Source organism: Cucurbita pepo, chromosome LG08, assembly GCF_002806865.2.
Source record: "Cucurbita pepo subsp. pepo cultivar mu-cu-16 chromosome LG08, ASM280686v2, whole genome shotgun sequence".
NCBI lineage: Eukaryota > Viridiplantae > Streptophyta > Magnoliopsida > Cucurbitales > Cucurbitaceae > Cucurbita > Cucurbita pepo.
The window spans coordinates 3,438,203-3,458,550 of record NC_036645.1 but is presented as its reverse complement, the minus strand read 5'-3'; the positions used below and the strand labels follow the sequence as shown (position 1 = coordinate 3,458,550).

At 35.0% G+C, this 20,348-nt stretch overlaps 3 protein-coding genes across 4 annotated transcripts in view; 2 read left to right on the top strand and 1 right to left on the bottom strand.

Annotated features, from left to right (window-relative positions):
- Positions 1-2,870, top strand: part of LOC111799951 (exocyst complex component SEC10b-like) — a 15,390-nt gene extending 12,520 nt beyond the window's left edge. For both annotated transcript variants that reach the window (XM_023683486.1, XM_023683488.1), the window contains exons 23-26: positions 34-92; positions 1,983-2,081; positions 2,168-2,251; positions 2,364-2,870. In XM_023683486.1, the coding sequence (XP_023539254.1) occupies positions 34-92; positions 1,983-2,081; positions 2,168-2,251; positions 2,364-2,442 (321 nt within the window). In that variant the 3' untranslated portion in view covers positions 2,443-2,870. The remainder of the gene's footprint in view (positions 1-33; positions 93-1,982; positions 2,082-2,167; positions 2,252-2,363) is intronic.
- LOC111799953 (transcription factor MYB41-like) lies at positions 1,789-20,348 on the bottom strand. Its single transcript, XM_023683490.1, has 5 exons — positions 19,756-20,348; positions 18,877-19,006; positions 17,516-18,123; positions 11,855-11,860; positions 1,789-1,800 (listed from the first exon to the last, which is right to left on the bottom strand). Coding segments are annotated over exons 1-5 (879 nt in total). The 5' UTR covers positions 19,889-20,348; the 3' UTR covers positions 1,789-1,798.
- Positions 10,154-11,749, top strand: LOC111799952 (WRKY transcription factor 22-like). Its single transcript, XM_023683489.1, has 3 exons — positions 10,154-10,741; positions 10,867-10,977; positions 11,068-11,749. Exons 1-3 carry the CDS (start codon positions 10,317-10,319, stop codon positions 11,531-11,533), a joined length of 1,002 nt encoding a protein of 333 aa, XP_023539257.1. The 5' UTR covers positions 10,154-10,316; the 3' UTR covers positions 11,534-11,749.

Here is a 20,348-nt window from a genome sequence, read left to right as displayed (position 1 = left end):
GTAGAGAAATTAACGAGAAGTTTTTCATTGCAGGGAAACCGGTTGCACAAAGGCCTCCTGAACCATTGGCAGAAGTTCACTTTTAATCCTAGGTAACTGCCCATCTTCTAGTGTTTGTAGTTATGTTCCTATGCTTGATGGTTACATCGTATATCGTATTAGCCAATTCCTTTGCTGGGTGATGTTTGGATATGCTCATTGGTCAATAGAATGTTGGTTGAAGCTATGACGTGTAGTTATATGCTTATTCATTAACTGAATGATGGAAAAAGTCATAATGGCTCAGGTGAGATCCCACATCGGTTGGAGAGGGGAATAGAGCCTTCCTTATAAGGGTGTGGAAACCTTTCCCTAGATGATGCGTTTTAAAACCTTGAGGGAAAGCCCAAAGAGGACAATATCTGCTAATAGTGGGCTTGGGCTGTTACAGCTCATGGTCAACATAATCTACCCGAAGTAATGATGTATGGTTATGTTTATCTGTCAACGAGATGTCTTGTTCACTAAGGATTGAGATAAAAAAATTTGGTGCACCAAACCTTTGAGAAATCTATGAAAATATTATTAATGCTTTTCCATCTCGAACCAAAGTTGGTATATATAAAGATACAAGGTCCATGTGGCTGTGCAACCAAATTAGAAAATGATTCAACAATGCTTGTTGTTAAACCCGAGTAACGACGTGTTTAGCCTCTACGATCTGTTTAGAGTCTAAAAGAGAACCACTGCATCATATTAATCTTTATCTTAAACTTAGTTTACTAAATTCTTAACACCAAGCTCTCATGTAAATTTGGTCCTTTGGGTCTTTATTTTGATAAGTGGTGTTCTTACATACATGTGTACTATAAACTAGAAATTTTAGGTGGTTGTGTGTAGAGAGTGTAGACGAGGAAGCTCACCTTATGAGCTCATAGTCATTACTGTTGAAAGAATCTGGGCACTAAAGGAAAAATGTACACGTCCATTCGCATTCCTACATGTATACAAGCAGTAGAGAAAAAAATATTTACAATCATTTGCAGTAGGTTTGGCAACTATTGGCCGCCAGACTTCTGGAAGTTTCCAGTAGCTAGCTGATGTTACGGTGAAGGGCAGATGTATAACATGTTGGCACATAGGGTGTAACAGCCCAAGCCCACTGCTAGTAAATATTGTCTTGCTTTGGCCCATTATGTATCGCTGTCAACCTCATGGTTTTAAAATGCGTCTACTATGGAGAGAGTCTAGCCCTACTCCGATTAGTGCTTCGCACCATCCGGTGACTAACTCTGATACCATTTGTAACAGCCTAAGTCCACCGCCAGTAGATATTGTCTTGCTTTGGTCCGTTACGTATTGTCGTCAGCATCGTGTTTCTAAAACATATCTACTATGGAGAGGGTCTAGCCCTACTCTGACCAGTGCCTCGCTCCGTACGGTGACTGACGGCGATACGTAACGGGCCAAAGCGGACAATATTTACTAACGGTGGACCTGGGCTGTTACAGATGGTATCGCCATCAGTCACCAGACAGTGTGAGGCACTGGTCGGAGTAGGGCTAGACCAGACCCTCTCCATAGTAGACATGTTTTAAAGCGATACATAACGGGTCAAAGTAGACAATATTTGCTAGCGGTGGGCTTGGGCTGTTACCTAGGCTCTATTGCTTTAGCTATGCTAGCTTTTAACATAGCGCATGAATTTTAAATTAGGTTAAAAGCTAATCAAGTCATTCAAGTAATTTTTAATAAGAAAAAATAAATCATTCAAGTAATTTCTAATAAGAACAAACCTGTTTGTAATTACTTTTTCTTCCTGTTGGAAGTGTCGAAGTTGAGCAATCATTTGACAATTTAGAACTAGAAATCTCTTGTATTTTAGTTTGCACCTTTTCTGTATCAAAAACCATTGCTGTCTATTTGTTCCAATGTATTTATACGGATTAAGATCGCATTTGTTTCACTGAATTCGTCTGTGCTCGTGCTTTTCGTGACTACAGTGGAGGCCTTCGTCTGAAGCGTGACATAACGGAGTACGGAGAATTTGTTCGCAGTTTTAATGCTCCTTCTGTTGATGAAAACTTTGAGTTACTGGGCATGTAAGTAGGCTTGTTCTAGATGTCTTACATTACACCATCCATTTTTTATGGCTAATCTCTCGTTTGGCCTACTTTTCTTTTTCCAGCTTGGCCAATGTCTTTATTGTTGCTCCTGAAAGCCTTTCAACTCTGTTTGAGGGCACCCCAAGTATCCGAAAAGATGCACAAAAGTACGGTTGGTTGTGTCGATTTGTCCGAAATTCATTTGGTTATAGAATATTGTGATGCCATTTTCGGCACCTTGTTCTTTGTAATAATACAAACTTGTTCGTCTGGAATCAGGTTTATCGAGCTCAGAGAGGATTACAAGAGTGCAAAACTCGCATCCCGACTTAGTTCTCTATGGCAAAGCTCAAGTTGATAGGAAACCGGACTTAAATCCGAGCTATAACCTCGCAAGTCTTGTATTTTACCATCCATTTAGCTCTGTACAAGCTGCATGACATCATAACACACCCGAATTAGTAGCGTTACCGATATAGAATTGGTCACCGCTTCAACTGATGAACAGAAAAGCTGAGCTGAGTAGATTTCTCATCCTTTGGTCACTGTTTATCATTATATTGTTTGTGAAAAGAATCCAAGTTTGAATGCATTTCTCTGAAGTTGTTAGGAGTATGACATAGCTTTGTTATTAAGATTTGAGTTCATAGGTTGGCTTTGTGGGACAGGTAACTTTAGGGAAGGGAACTCAATTATTTCCCATGTTTGTTGTAAGTTTGTAAATGATTTGCCCTGTGTGGGGCTTTGATAACGATAGTGTGATGGTTTGTTTAAATGCTCTCTCCATTTGATTTCCCTTCCATTGCTCTGTTCCTCATTTGTATCATTTTAGAGATCTCGTTTGCAGCGTTTCTGCAATTCGATCGTTTGTGGTTATAATTTGAGAACGTTCGGGGTTCTAAAAGTTAGAATTTGTCCTTATGTTTTGATAGAAGCTCGTAAATAGTCACCACTTTAAGTACTATTTACGAGAGTTTTATCTAGAGACGTTCTTGTCTTGTCACAATCGCACTCTTGATGACAGTGGACTTGCGATTGTGTGGCACTCACTTTCCAACGACAAGTGAGCTAAGCCAATTTGTTCTTGCGTCGCCTATGGCCAAGCGATGTATGCTCGAGCCTTTGGCCTCGGTTTAAGAGAAGGTTTTTAGAAAACGAGGGTAGAGAGAGATTTTTGAAAGAGAGACTTTTTAAAGAGACCATATATAAGCAAGCAAGAGAGTAACAACAATGACTCACAGTATATAACCTTTGGGTAGTGTTGTCGCCTCCTATTTCACTCCTTGTCTCTTGAAGTTTTTCATTTATTTTTGTGGGGATTGGAGCAGAGATTGGGTGGTAGTGTTTTTTGGAGTTTTAAAGTTCATCCTTTGAGTTAACTGAGAGCGTTTTGAAGATTACAGGTAGCTTCATTGAGACGGTCTCATTCGTTAATTTTTTCTTGCATAGATAATGTGAGTAGAGAACTTGAAAAATGGAATGTGTTTGTGCCAAACCCACTACATAAATCGAGGGCTCCGTACTTTATAGACTATACCACTTTATTTTGTTCTCGTTATTTACTTTTAGCTTGAATCAAGGACATGATTGAAACGTACACCAAAGTTCAGGAGTATTTTATATAATTTAGCTTATACTTTATTTCGTTATCAGTTGTCACATCTCGTTATTTCAGTCAATATCTGCCTATATTATTAATTATTAACTTAGTTTAAAACAGAAGCTACATAGGGGCGGAGCGAAATTGAAGGTCCGAAAATATATAGATCCCATCAAATTACAACATAAGATGAAGAGTCGTTTTCTTTTCTTTCAAATTGTCGCATGTCTCAGTTAAATGTGCCGAAAGTTATAACTGAACTATCACTATTATATCTCATTTTCCTAACCGGAAAATGAACGTAGCTTAGTTGAAATGTACATATATGACCAACTTCACTAGCATCGGTGAATACGACATATTGATAATGAAGTGACAATGTGACAAAACTTCATCATTTCGATACCGATATCAATATCGTCTCATGATATTACTATAGTGGCCCATTGTAAAATTTTGTGAGAGTAGGAGGATCAAAATGTAAAATAGAATTTTTAAAATATTAAAACTAATATATATATATATATATATATATATATATATATATATATATATATATATATATATATATAGTCTCAGCATCACATCATCACATTCTCAGTGGACTAATTGGTTCCATCAACATCTCAATTTTTTAGAATCCATCAATTGAAGAAAATAAATAAATAATAATATAATAATTAAATAATAATAATATTCTAACTGAAATTTTGTATTATTTCCAAGAAAAAAAAGAAAAAAAACTAATTACATGTGATTTATCAATGTCATATTTGATGTTTTAAATTTTTTACTAATTTATTTTATATCTCAAGTCTTTCAAATTAATTATTTAAATTAATAAACAATTAAAAAAATAATGTAGAAATTGAAAAATAGTAGATATAGAGTGTCCACTTACATGTATAAATATTATTTGGTTATTTATTTTAAATTTTATTCTATTTTAGCTCTGTTAATTTTTAATATTTGTAATTTTGATAAATCTTGAAATTAATTTTTACAAATAATTTATTTTCTAAAAATTTTAGTTTGATTTAGAATGTGATTATTATTATTATCGTTTAAAAAATTTTGAAAAAATTAATTTTAATTTATTAACAAAGACTAATTTTGTGATTCATTGAGAGTGTAGTAATTAAATTTAAAGTTTTTTACTAAAAAAAAAAATGAATTTTAAAATTTTGAGTATTAAAAATGAATTTAATATTTTTATTTTAAATTGGTTAGGTCTCCATCCATTTACGGTTTATGTAATATATGTTAATTATATTTGTGTCTTACAAATAATTTAATTTTTAAAACTAATTTTATTATTTTATTTACCATTTTATGAAAAAATCTAAAATTAAAGAAGATAATAACCGAAAGTGATCAACGCCGTTCAAGTGATCCAACGGTCAAATTTTAAATTTCCTTTTTTTAAAAAAAAAAAAAAGCAAAATTCTTAGAAAATCACAAGGCACGCGAGTGGAACGCGGGGCCCACATAAAATCTGCCAGCTGTCAAGCCGCCTCGCTCCATTATCTTGTCTACCGTCAAATTAACGGCCCGACACAGTTAACCCATAAAGTTAAAACCTTTGACGCAATATCCACCGTCGGATCCCTTATCAGATCATATCCCACATTGGGCGCCCACTCGCTCGAGTACAGAACGCATCAACAACTCGCTTCTGTAAACAACCACGTGGCGCAATCTCATTTGATGAATCTACAAGCAACGACTAGCATCACCTACGTCATAATAATAGTATGGATTTAGGCATCTTAGGCAGCAGAGAAGTGCCCTTTGCCAAAATCACCACTTTATAAAATTTTATTTTATTTTTTAAAAATCTCAATTTCGTGTCGATCCGATTCCGAGCATAACTTTATAATTTTAAAAAAAATTAATACATAATATTTAACGTTTTTTTTTTCAATCGAAGGTTCGATCTTCTGCTTTACTTTTGTCAAACTTTAAAAATTTTTTTTATTTTTTTTATTACTTTATGTCGGATGAATTGAAACTTTAAATGAATAATTGTATATATTAAAAATATAAATATAAATTTTTTTTTTAGTGATTTTTAATTATTATTTCTCGATTTCATTTTGAAAATTGACTTTAAATTATTTAAATAATAATATTATTCTTCCTAAAATTAATAAAAGTAGCGAGAATAAATTTTCACAATATTCTTCGTAAATATATAAAAGAAAATAAAAATTCACTTTAATCCATTATATATATCTTAATAGTCTGTAAAATCAAATAAAAAGTCACTTTTAAATTATATATTTTTTAATTACTAAATTTTTAAAAATACTTGATAATTATTTAATATACGAAAAATATAATCTTAAATGGGTATTAATGATCGTATAATAATTAAAAGTAATTTTAAATAAACTAAAATTTAAAATAAACGTTTTAAAAGTTTTAAGTAAATTATAGACTTAATAAATATAAAATTTATTACATCAAGGAATTTAATATTTTTTTTTAGTTTAAAAATAAGAGCAGAATGCCACGTATTTAAATATTTTAAATATTAAAATAAATAAAAAAGAAAATCAATATTTGTTTACACTTAAATATTCTTTTGAAACTTTCTCCGATTTTGTACTTAAAAAAGATATTTATTCCGAATAACATCAAATTAATATTTGTTTTTCATTTTAAAATGATTCCTTAATAATATTGATTAATTATGCCCAATTAAATTAAAAACAAAAATATGATTCGATAATTTAAAATTATTAGATAATTAAAGTTATCGAAACATTAATAATAATCCAAAGTCTACGATACCACGAAGCGTAATCCAAAGTTTCTTATCTTGAACGGTTTATTAGGGTTTGAGATGATAATAACATAAGTGAATCGACGATAAAGAAGTTAGAAGAATCTGAGAGGTCGACACGAGAAAAGATTTCAAGGGGTTGAAAGGAATTGTTTAATGAATGGTGTAACCCTTCGAGAATAAAAATGAAATCTTCTTACAATTAAAATTTTACGCCTTCGTGGAAAGATAGCTTCTCCTAACGTACTATATTCGGCTTCAAGAGGGGCACTCTCTCCCGACAACAAAAATTGAGATTAAGACAATTTTTTATCGATGAGTTTCTTAGTATCACGAGGAGATAAAACGGTATTTTTTTTTATCTTAGGTATGCATAATTGAGAAATGCACTAGGTTATAGTCGTTTGGAGTGAGTTGAGCGAGTTTAGGGGTAAGATTGTCTTTTTAATAAAAAAGAACCGTTATAAAGGTATAGAAAAAATAAAAATCCAAATAATAATAAAATAATAATTTCTTTACCTTTATATATATATATGTTTTTTTTTTCTTGAAGTCAGTAATTCAAAATTTTACCTAAACTATTTGTTTAATTGAAAAAATAGTCAAAATTAAATTAGTATTTATAATTTAAAATTTGTGTTAATTTATTCTTTATCAATTTATCAATATATTTTTATCAAATTTTGAACAAAAATTTCTGAAACGAAACCTGAAATTTGAGGTCGGTTGAGTTGGTAACTCAAGCAAACTTGAATAGAGTTCACAACCCAATCTAACCCAACATGACTTGGTTATTAGGTTATTATATATATATATATATATATATATATATATATATATATATATATATATATAATAAAATTAATTAATTAAAAAAAAATTATTTATCCACGCTGCATTAATAACTGAAATCTAAAAAATTTCAAATATCACAAACCAGCCACAGTCAAATATTCTCAATTTTTATAGTAAGCTTAAAATTTGGGCAGGGGGAGGGGTAGAGATGTAACCATATATTTTAGTGGTTAGGTTGACTCAATCGAGATGTCAACCCCTCCCAGTATTGTTACTACAGTAGAGTTTAACAACTAAGTTCGGGATGGATTAGTGTGGCTCCTCTACGCCTTGGACATCAGAATATCAAACCATGAACGAAGAAAGGCATGGGAGAAAAGCATATTGGTTGTGAGGCCCCAATTCTTAACCGGAGGGGACACCAAAGGCCTCTGCCCTTCCATCCCTTGGCTTTTTTTTTCGTGTTCGTCGGATTTTTTCGTTTTTCAAAAAATTCAACTCAACCCAACCTTTATAGTTACGGTTGGATAGTCGGGAATGATCAAATTATCGAATCATATCAATATTCTTACCCGATTAGAAATTTTGCAAAATTTTATTACCCAAAATAATATTAAAAAAAAAAAAAAAGGGTATGACAATCAAAATCCACAGATATTGTTCATTTTTTACTCATTACTTATCGTCGTCAGCCTCACAATATTAAAACACGTCTATTCAGGAGAAGTTTCCACACCCTTATAAGGAATGACTCGTTCTCTCTCCAGTCAATGTAGGATCTAACGATCCACCTCCTTGGGGGGCCAGCGTCTTCGCCAGTACACCGCCCAATGTCCGGCTTTGATATCGCTTGTAATGATCCAAACCCATCTTTAACAGAAATTGTTCACCTTGGCCCGTTATCTATCGCCGTCAACCTTACGAGTTTAAAACGCGTATGGTAGTAAGAGACTTTCTCACCAACCAAGGTATGATCTCACCGGGAGAGAGAAACTAAAATGTAGCATAATTATCATTTTTCCATCATAATACGAATTTACACATTTTTTAAAAGTCATAATTAGTTTCTTAATGAATTACAAACCCCAATGAATGGCCATCAAAGGCCTTCATTACTTCCATGTGTTAAAAACAAAAGTCAAACCATATTTTTAATCTCTTTTATTATATTTTGGTTTTTATATAATATAATACTAAATAATAATCCAACTACATAAATGAGTTTGACCAAGTTTGGGTTTAAATTATTAAAAAAAAAAAAAAAAAACGAATTTATGCCATTAATTTATCTAGAAATACGAGAATTTAAATTTTTAATTTTTTATATTTAATAAATATTTAAAATTTTAATTTTGTGTCAGATAGATTATTGATTTACCCAATATTTTAAAAAATTCACAGATATGAAATTAAAAGTTACGGTAAATACTTTTTAAAATCGATCGTCTGTGGCTATCGAGGTTCCACAAGCGGTACTTCCTGATATTGTATTTGAAGCAGTTATTCGAATTCCTTATAATATGCAAATTCTTGTGAATGGGAAAAAGGGTGGTTTGAACGTGGGGCTATTCTTATTTTACCGAAGGGTTTGAATTAGCCGCCGATCGTATTTCTCCCGAGATTAAAGAAAAGATGGGCAATCTATTTTTCAGAGCTATCGTCTCACTACAAAAATATTCTTGTGATAGGCCCGTTCCTGGTAAGAAATACAGTGAAATCACCTTTCCTATTCTTTCCGAGACCCTGCTAAAAATGTTCACTTCTTAAAATATCACATTTCCTATTCTTTTAATTTTTTTTTAAAAGAGAAAATATTTTAAAAATAAATAGTAATTTTTTTTTTTCAAATCTTTACCAACAACTATTTGGATTGCGTTAAATTTTTAGAAAACTAAAAATTCGATTTCGCTTGCAGGTTGATATGACTCGACCTATGAGATCTCACATGTTTGAAGAGGGGAACGAAACACTCTTTACAAGGGAATGAAAACCCTAACAGGCATGTTATAAAATTTTTTAAGGAAAAACCCGAAAGGAAAAGCCCAAAAAGAACAATATCTCAGCTTGGGACCACCAATAGGGTTACAATCCAACCCTACTTTTTAAAGTTTCAGGTTGGATAGGGTTGTGGAGTTTGTTCGGATTGTTTGAGTCACCAACTCAATGAACTCGAAATTTCATGTTGATTCACAGGAGTTTCTACCCCCTTAACAATTAACTCACTAATAAAATCACCGCATTCTATCTCTAATAAAATTGATAGGGCGCCAATTTTCACTACATCCACTCCCCTTCTACCATAATTCAAATTTTTTTTATTTAATATACATTTAATTAAATTATAAATACAATATTTTAATGCTACAATTTCGTATTTTTAATTTAACAAAATTTTATAAATAGTTTTTTAGAAACTAATTCTAACCTTAAAAAATACAAAATTCTAATTTTTGTTTTAATTTTAATTATACATTTTTTAATAATAAAAATAAAAATAATGACTCTTTTTGTCTGTACGAGAGCCAAGATTGCAGCGTGTGTAGCCTCACGCCTATCAAAATCCCTTTTTTTTTTATTTCTCTCTCCTCTTTTTCTAATAAATTGAATTCCGGCCTTTGACATTTTCTAAAGTCAACCTCCCCCCAAAAAAAAAAACAATTAAATATTTCTTCAAATAAAAGAAATAATAAAAATGGGTATTTTATTAAAATAAAAAATAAAAAATAAAACCTTTTTTTTTTTAATAAGGGATAAAATAAAATAGTATAGAGATGCCCTCTTCCACCACCCACCTGTTTCTTTCTCTCTCTAAAAATTAAAAAATAAAAAAAAAAATAAAAAAGCCCTAACTTTCTCTTTCTATCTCTACATTTTGTTTTCTATAAATAATTATTTTTTTCTTTTTAATTTTTTCCTACTCATTACTCATTACAGCCTTATCTCCAAAAGTCAGCGACCTCTTTTGTCTGCTTTCTTTTTCTCTCTCAACAAAAACTGAACAAGAAGCTGAGACAAACGTACAGATTTTTTCAGACCTCAGTTTTTGTCTATGGAAATGGAAGTTGATTGGGATCTTCACGCCGTCGTTAGAGGCTACTCCGCCATGACCTCCGCCGCCGCCTCCTCCTCCGCCGTCTCCTCCGCCGCTGTTCCTTCTTCCGACTCTTACTCTGTTTCTTCCAATTCTAATAACTCTGTTTCTATGGCGTTTGGCAGAGACCAAACGAACCGTATGTTGTCGCTTCAAGATCCATTTGATGGGTCGAATTGTAATTCTACTGAGGAATTGCAGGAGTTTTTTAACCCCTTTTTACCTAAATCTCAACGCTCTCCTCCACTGCCGCCGCCGCCTGCTCCGCCGCTTCTTTCTTCTCCGGCGGTCAAAATTCTGACCCATCAGAAGCAACTACAGAACACCCATCTTCCTAAACAGCTCCATTCAACCTCCGTTTCTGCTCCGAGATCCAAACGCCGGTGAGTGAACTTTCATCACGTTTTGATTCTGAAAAGTGCTTTTTTTTTTTTTTTCTTGAAGCTAATTGATTTCTGTGTGTTCCTCTGTTTTTACTCTGTTTTGCTCTGTTTTTTCTCTGTTTTAGGAAGAACCAGTTGAAGAAAGTCTGTCAAGTTCCGGCGGAGGCTCTGTCGTCGGACATTTGGGCTTGGAGAAAATATGGACAAAAACCCATCAAGGGATCTCCATATCCAAGGTTCGAACTCGATTTCAAATTTTGAAGCTAAGATTTTGATTTTGGAGTAAAGGGTATTGATTTGATTTAGTTGATGATGAAAAAAAACAGGGGATATTACAGATGTAGCAGTTCAAAGGGTTGCATGGCCCGGAAACAAGTGGAGAGGAACAGATCCGATCCGGGAATGTTCATAGTTACTTACACGGCGGAGCACAACCACCCGGCGCCAACTCATCGGAATTCCCTCGCCGGCTCAACCCGTCAGAAGGCCAACACGCCGACACCCACCGACGCCGGATCGGAAAAACCCGATGCGAAACATCTCGTTTGCTCGTCCGAAGATCTGAGTACGATCACGGAGAGCAAAGAAGAAGAGAAAGAGGAATCATTGGCGGAAGACGAAGAAGACAACGATCTGGGGATCTCTGATTTAATCGTCAACGACGATTTCTACGTGGGGTTTGAAGAACTCGACAGTCCTAACGCCGACGACTGCTTTTCCGATGATTTTCCGGCGAGTTTTGGACTTCCATGGCTGTTTAACAATGCTCCAACCGCCACTAGCAGCATTTAACTAAAACCCAGATGGAGGAATTGTAAAACTCCCCTGTTAAAGCAATTTCCAACCCTCCTTTCCTTTTCCAATAGAGATCTGTAAAATCAAACAAAACAGAGCAAAGATCTTAACAGTGTTTTAGCTGGCCTTATTAAGGAAGACGAGGCAGTTCATTTCTCATCTTTTTCTGCTTAAATTTCAGAACAAATCTAAGAAAAACAGTGATTTCCAGTAGCAAGATTCAGTGGGGGTTTGTGAGAAAAAAACAGAACAAATTTGCAAATGGGGTTGACTAGTGGAAGGAATCAAGCCATGGATGACGCATAATGGCGTTGACAGAGAAGCAAATTAAGAGTGGAAGATAAAGAAAATGGCTATGGGGGATGAAGAATATGCTTCTTTTTCAAAGCAATGGTGGAGAATCAGTGTTTTTTTTTTTTTTTTTTTTTTTTTTTTTTTTTNACAAAAAGGGGGATTTGGAATTTTTGTGTGTAGTTGATGCCAGTTGGTGGATAAATGGTAGCCATTCAACACCAAGAGATAATAAAAATTAGAGAAAAGAGTGCAAATTTGAGATAAATTATGAAGTTTGTGTGTGTGGAGAGAAAGGTCAATGGGGGCAGATGTGTGTAAAGAGCTTGAGATTGATTAAGATTTTAAAACAACAATGCTCAAGCCATAAGTACTCAAATAACTTAAGCACTACTCCACCGGTAGAGATGTCCACGGGATGGAGACTAAGAGTGTTCATGGGATAGGTTGGATTGAGTCAGACATTTTTTTGTCACTCTACGGTTAGAGACGTCCACGAGACCGAGACTAACGGTGTTCATGGAATAGGTTAGATTGAGTTGAGACATTTTTTTCTACTCCACGGCTAGAGATGTTCATGGGGCAAAAACTAAGAGTGTTCATGGGATAGGTTAGATCGGGATGAGACATTTTTTTCTACTCCATAATTATGGAAGTCCACTGAAGACTAAGGATGTGATAAGTTGAATCAAGTTTGAACATTTTTCAGACTCAACCTAATTGTTCGGATTGTAAACCTAATCCAATCTAACTATAAATTTTTTAAGCGTTTGGGTTATTTTGGTCATTTGTTCAAATTTTTGTTTTCAATAAAAGTAAAATGTTATTTTGTAAAATATTTATATTCTAACATTTAATTAAGATTTATAACTCAATTTCTATATATATATATATAGAAAAATAACTTCTTAATAGTTAAAAATTATTTTTAAAAAGTTGTTGGAGAATAAATAATAATAAAGATTGTATATATATCTATATCGTAAACAAAAATGAATATTTTAAAATTAACAATAAATTAAATTTATTTAATTCGAAGCAATGAACCAACCAAATCCATAAAGTTTCATTTATTTGAACCGAACTAAACTCAACCAAAATAAATTTATATCCCAACCCAAACTGTACGAGTTGGGTTGGGTTGATCGGGTTAGTCGATTCATAAGATTTTTTGAACATCCTAAGGGGACAACTTCTCCATCCCCAACCAAAATAAATTGAATTGGTTTGATTCAACCCAATTTAAGAGAACCCCTGAACCGACCAAATCTATAAAGTTTCATTTATTTGAACCGAACCGAATTGAACCGAACCAAACCCAACTAAAATAAATTTATATCCCAACCCAAACTGTATGAGTTGGGTTGAGTTGATCGAGTTAGTCGATTCATAAGATTTTTTTAACATCTCAAGGGGGACAGCTTTTCCATCCCGTCTCAACCTCTTATTTCAATCTTTATCCTCACAAAATTCTCCTAAGAGAAATCTCTCTCTATTCTCTTCGACATTCTCCGTCTAACGAGGAATTCCTACTTTCTTGTCGTTAAATGAATCTTAGATTCAACATTTAGCATTAATAGTTTAAGAACAATAAATATTAAGGCATGCAAAACAGAAGGATTTGAAAGATCTTGTATTTACCTCGTTTTTGTAGATTACTGTGTTGGGAGAAGCTTTGATGCAGCAGAAAAGTTTGATGTGTTCAAACAACATGCAGGAATAAGAGCTCCATAAGTATCTCATTCAGCAACACATTAGCTTTTTCTGATTTGTTCTTCCACACAACAAAGCTGCCATCATCCAACCCGTCCAGCTTCAGCTAAGCCACATCAAACTGTCATGATCAACACATCAGTATAGCATTCAGCTTAGGACATTCATCAAAATAATACTCCATTGCTTTAACAATGCTATTGACTTACATTGTAAGTTAGAAAGGAATGAATTCAACTTCATGTAACAGCTCAAATTCACCGCGAGTAGATATTGTCCACTATGGCCCTTTATGTAATAGTATTAGGTCCAGTTATCGGACAGTGCGAGACACTGGTTAGTGTAGGGTTAAACCCTTTATACAGTAGACGCGTTTATTGTGAGATCCCACGTTGGTTGGAGAAGGGAACGAAGCATTTCTTATAAGAGTGTGGAAACCTCTCCCTAGAAGACGCGTTTTAAGACCTTGAGGGGAAGCCTGGAAAGGAAAGCTCGAAGAGGACAATATCTACTAACAGTGGGCTTGAGCTGTTACAAATGGTATCAGAGTCAGTCACCGGATGGTGCAAGACATTGGGTGGAGTAGTGCTAGACCCTCTCCATAGTAGACGCATTTTAAAGCCGCGAGGATGACGGCAATACATAACAGACCAAAACGGACAATATCTGCTAGCAGTAGGTTTGAGCTGTTACACTTCACGACTTACTTTGCCATGCAATTGTGACTAGTCCAACAATTTTCAGAATGCCATTGTCATGATGTTGATCCGGCTTCTGCAACTACGGCATCTACATAGCTTTGAATACGCGCATTGGAGTTCTTCATTCAATATCACGAGTCACTCTGTTGTAAACTGTTGTTTCGTCCGGCCGTGGCTTATTTCTAACACCCCCTTTGCACGTTCCATCAACTAACTAAAGTACTGAGGGTGATTACATTTGGCAACATCTTGTTCATTGACCATCTGATTAAAGAGCTCATGGGCTCTTTCGATGTCACCTGCATTAACAGTATCCATCAATCAAGCAATTGTAGGTAACAATATTGGGTGCCGAACCAACCGACCTCATCATTCCCTTCAAGTATAATCCTTCTTTTTGCCTGCCCATCAATCGGGAGTAACAGCCTAGGCCTCCTATTAAAGATAGGCTCCTATTAAAGATTATTACGAGTGAGTCCCACGTTGATTAATTTAGTGGAAGATCATGGGTTTATAAGTGAGGAATACTATCTCCATTGGTATGAGGTCTTTTGGAGAAAGCCCAAAGCAAAGTCATGAGAGTTTATGCTCAGAGTGGACAATATCATACCATTTGTGGAGAGTCGTGATTTCTAACATAGTATCAGAACCATGCCCTAAACTTAACCATGTCAATAGAATCCTCAAATATCAAACAAAGAATTGTGAGCCTCGAAAGTATAGTCAAAAGTGACTAAAGTGTCGAACAAATTGGTGTATTTTGTTCGAGAGCTCCAGAGAAAGGAGTCGAGCCTCGATTAAGGGGAGGCTATTCGAGAGTTCCATAAACCTCAGGGGAGGCTTATAGTGGACTTTGTTCGAGGGGAGGATTGTTGAGGATTATTGGGAGTGAGTCCCACCTTGGTTGATTTAGTGGAAGATCATGGGTTTATAAATGAGGAATACTATCTCCATTGGTATGAGCCATTTTGGGGAAGCCCAAAGCAAAGCCACGAGAGCTTATGCTCAAAGTGGACAATATCATATCATTTGTGGAGAGTCATGATTTCTAACACCTCCATCTTTTTCCCCTTCATTTTCTCAAACACCTTCAATGCATCATCAATCCTTATGAACTTACATAAATGATTGATCAGAATAACCAAAAGTTATAAGACCATTTTGATTTCACAAAATCACCTAAAACATTCTACGCAGGATCTGTATTTCTAAACCTACAAAGCTTGAAGATCAAGAACGTTAATGTAATGCCATTAAGAACAACATTGTGTTTATCAAATTTAGCTACGTAGCCAGCAATTTCATCTTCCCATCTATTTTCAACAATCTGGTGAAAACAATATCAGCAGTTATATAATTGGGTTGAAACTCCAAACCTGGAAGAAGCATTTCGTCGAACACATTCATTGCATCGTCAACCACGCCCAGATTTCAGTAGCAAATCACGAACATAAGTGTTTTCGCATGTGAAACGAGTTCAGAAATTACAGCCAACGCCGAAGAAACAGAACGGCGGCAGCGCTATTGAGCAAGAAATATATACGTTTAGGCTTCTAAGAACAAAAAAAATGGGATCAAATTTCAATTCAACCTAAAATTTTTATTTAAAAAAAACGTTTGAATTAGTTATGAAATAAACATCTGAACAATATATCTTAAATATTTTTAATTAGTTAATATTTTTTTTAGTATATTTTATTTTATTCTCCAGATTGAATTAATTTATATTTTTTTATTTGTAGTTATTATTTGGTAGCTTGTATCCTATTTAAACGTTGTGTATATCAATGCAGATTGAACCTTCCATCTCAATTCTATTTCTCATTCTTTAACTCCGTATTATTTACCTGAGTAATAATATTTTTAGATTTATTCACGGTCAGTAAATATTGTGTTACCCCCTCTAAAGCAAAGACACCAAAATTCTATAAATAGGTTTTAACCGTGGTAATTGCAGTAAAATAGATTCTTGTACTTTAGATGCGCATATTGCTTCAGTTATATGCTCAAAACCAAAAGGAAAACTAAAGGAAATGCTCTTTTCCTTCTACTTGCTGATTTCACAATTTATTATTATTATTATAATTAGTATTACTTTTCTTTTTGGTTTTGAATCCAAATGTAACTTTTTTTTAATAAAAAGTTTTTTAACTTAAACTACTCAACTCAAATTATAAAAGTTAACTTGGGTAAGATTTTTTTTTCGTTTGGATTGAAATGAAATTTTGGAAAATAAAAAATTTGGTTCGGTTTGCGAGTTGATATTCTTTAAAAAAAAATAAAGCTACAACCTTACCTTACCCTACATTTTAAAAATATTAAGAATATTAACATGTGTAACATGTGTTAGTAATGCGTTGTGACTTATAAATGTTGAAATTTTAGTTATTAACATAACATGTGATTTGGAAAGAAAAGGTGGTGAAAGAAGCTTGCTTCTTTTCTCTTAGACTACGAGCACATGTAACTTAGGAAGAAAAGGCATCGAGCGTTCTTCGCTTCTTGTTCTCGCCCAACTCTTTTGATTTGATCATTATTTCCTTTTTTAACAAAATCAGCTGCAGGAGATCTGTATAAACATACTATCGACGGCTTCCTCAAAGCTTCGTAGGAGAAGAAAGAAAGTCCGGGGCAAATTTCTAACGAAGCAAAGGTCGGTCGCATATATAAAAAAAAAAAAACAATACCCAAACCAAACTGAACTGAAGCACTTGCATTAAAAATAGAACCATATATGCTATCTACAAACTGAACTTTGACGCTTAGTAGAGATCCCCTTTAGTGAAGAAGATACCATGATAGGAATCGCTTTCTTTCATCACAGCTTCTATTTCAAAGCACAAAAACAAAGAAAAATGGTTTAGTTTTGGTAACAACAATCCACAAAACTTTGGGACCTAACCTACCATACGAACAACTTAAAATCTTCATAAGCTTTGCTATCTCTNAGGGGGCAGAAACTGAGAATACAGACTCTGGGGTGTATTTTAGACGAAGAAAGAAAGAGGGGCAGAGACGGAGTGGGGTCTGCACCTTGTGGACTGGTTTGCTGTCGAACAAATGAGCACGAGTAAAAATATCTCGAACATATTTTAACTGACTAATAAAGAGACCACCATTAGGAATAGGTGAAGCTTCAAGACTAAAAACAAGCAACGAACAGTGTAAACTAACATATAGCAAAACATCATGACAAAATTTAAACTAATCAATTAGTTCGGATGCAATGAAAGAAAAGGTACCATAAACTTTAGCAATCAAATCTATGATATTATNATGTCATTGTTAATGGGGAAGTCAAGAAGCAGTTCGAATGCACTGTCTGATGACTCCTCGAACTCGTTCACACTCGATGAATCAGACTTCGACATCAGAATGTCAGCTATTGGTTTGAAGTTTTTGTATTCCGTTTCTTCATTTTCATTATTGCTTTCCATGGCTGAGGAGGCACCGGTGTAATCGACTACGTTGTCGGTAGCGACGACGAAAACCGACTCGTATTTAGTTGATGAGGATATGGGACTTTGGCTTTGGCATGTTGTTTTGTCTTCCCTGCACCTACGAAATGATTCACCAATTTCAGAGTTCCATATTTGAAGAAAAAAGTCAGAATCAGTTGTTCTTTCCGTGGGGAGGAGGGTGAAGAGTGATGATTCCTTTGAAAGTCGAGCTTCGGCTTCGAGCCGAGCACTCTCCCACTGTGCCATGTGGCGGGTGCTCGGTGATGCCGGTGCTGTAGAGAAGGAGCTGCGAGAGTTGAAGGGTTCATGTGTCTGAGGGTCAATGCCTGTGCAAAGAAGACGTTTCTTGAGGTGGGTGTTCCATAAGTTCTTGATTTCGTTGTCTGTTCTTCCTGGTAGTTGAGAAGCAATAGCAGCCCACCTGCAAAGCACTCGATCAGTACAATTCAAGGCTAAAACATGTTGAACAAAGTAGATGAGTCCGAGAATGATGATTTTTTTAATCCTGATTTTCAAAGAATCTCGAAACCTCAGTTAAAGCAAACATTTTAATATGAATGGCCTTCAGGTTTTACAAACTACCATTTAGAGTTAAAACTTAGCCTTGAGTTTTATTGAAAGTGGTTCCAATGGACAAATACAGGCTAAACATCTTTCACTATAGCCGAAGGTCAGAAAGAAAGACCTCTAATGTTGTCTAAGAGAACTTTCGCTGGTGATGGCTCTGTCTGAGAAAAGGGCAAGTGAAGAAGAGAGAGGGCTCGATCGTGACTGTGAAGGAGGGTGGACGTGGCGGCAGTTAGAACAAGAGAGGAAGAAGGGGGCAGAAACTGAGAATACAGACTCTGGGGTGTATTTTAGACGAAGAAAGAAAGAGGGGCAGAGACGGAGTGGGGTCTGCACCTTGTGGACTGGTTTGCTGTCGAACAAATGAGCACGAGTAAAAATATCTCGAACATATTTTAACTGACTAATAAAGAGACCACCATTAGGAATAGGTGAAGCTTCAAGACTAAAAACAAGCAACGAACAGTGTAAACTAACATATAGCAAAACATCATGACAAAATTTAAACTAATCAATTAGTTCGGATGCAATGAAAGAAAAGGTACCATAAACTTTAGCAATCAAATCTATGATATTATTCAGGAAGAAAACAATGTAGTATTATCACCTGTTTCCGAGAATTCCATGGAGCTGAATAACAAGCTTCTCTTCCTCGGTGGTAAAGGGGCCACGTTTGATATCAGGTCTTAGATAGTTTGTCCACCTCAAACGGCAGCTCTTCCCACATCGTAGAAGACCTAAAATAAACACATCATGTACAAAGACCATCCTTATCAAAGTGAGAGAGATAAATCAATGAAGAACGTAAGAAAACAATCGTTCCCTTCCAAATGTGCAAGAAAATTGTTGGTGCGTCCTGTTTAAGAATAGAGCTGGGCTACTAACAGAGCAAGTATGGGCATAAAAAATGTCCTGGTGACCATACTCGATATCTCATGGACTGCAGTGGAGGCTGTATCAGAAACTAAAGATAAATCAAAAGACTAGCTATTCTTATGCTAAAGGATGGCTGAGGCAGGCATTCCTTGATAGAAGAAAAATTCGCAGAACTCTTTGGTCTAGTTTAGCATCATTTGTTGGCCACACAGAACGTTTATAGTAAAAAAAAAAATTACCAGAACAGAAAATCTATAACGATGCTGGTGTTGAAGATTGTTGGGAGAGGAGTCCCATGGAGTAATTAAGGTGTTGATCATTCCTAACAGCTGGGAACTTTTTTCTGCACATTTTTGGGTAACAAAGCAGGGGAAGAAACTGCTGTAAAAAATCTATGAGATCGCAGAAAGGAGATGAATGAGATATTGGGAGATCGAAAGGGAGAGTAGGGTAAAGGACCCAACTACTCGAGCATATTCTTCTTCTTCCTCCTTTGTCTTTTATACTCCAGTGACAATAAATTTCGAAGTAATGAAAATGTTATAATAAACAGAGACTGCAGAATGAATGATGACAAGTGGGAACTAGCGAAAATTTTGGATTACTAAACCTGCAAGCTTGGGGAGCGATCTCCAGCTTCCATGGCCATTGTTTTGCTTGATATAATTGATAAGAAGCTCATCTTCTTCTGATGTCCACGGCCCTTTCTTTAGCCCCTTATCGCAACAAGGCGCTCTTCCCATCTCACAACTTTCAAAATCAGAGGCAGGGACACCCCACCCTCTAGTGACCAGAGTGAAAGAAAGAACCTAGATCCTTCCCTTGCAAATTTTCAGAGCGAATTACAGAGAAAGGAGGAGGAAAGCCATGCGAAAGGGGAAACATTATCTCAATCAACTAAAATTGAAAGAGGGGAAATTAATGGGTAAGTGGGTCTGAAGGGGAAGGACAAGAATCAGCAAGTTTCAAGCTGGTTCTTGCAATAAATACTGACACGATTGAGCATAGGAAGAATTGAATCATCATTGAAAGTAAAAATTGTCCCAAAAAAATTGAGGGAGTTAATGCAGAGATTTCTTATTCTGAGGTTTTACAATTTACGCACAATTGATATAAGAAATAGGCGAATAAGGAGAAGAATTAATTGCGGATTCTCACAATGCAGACTAGCATTTATTGAACAGAGAGAGATTTGGGACGCAT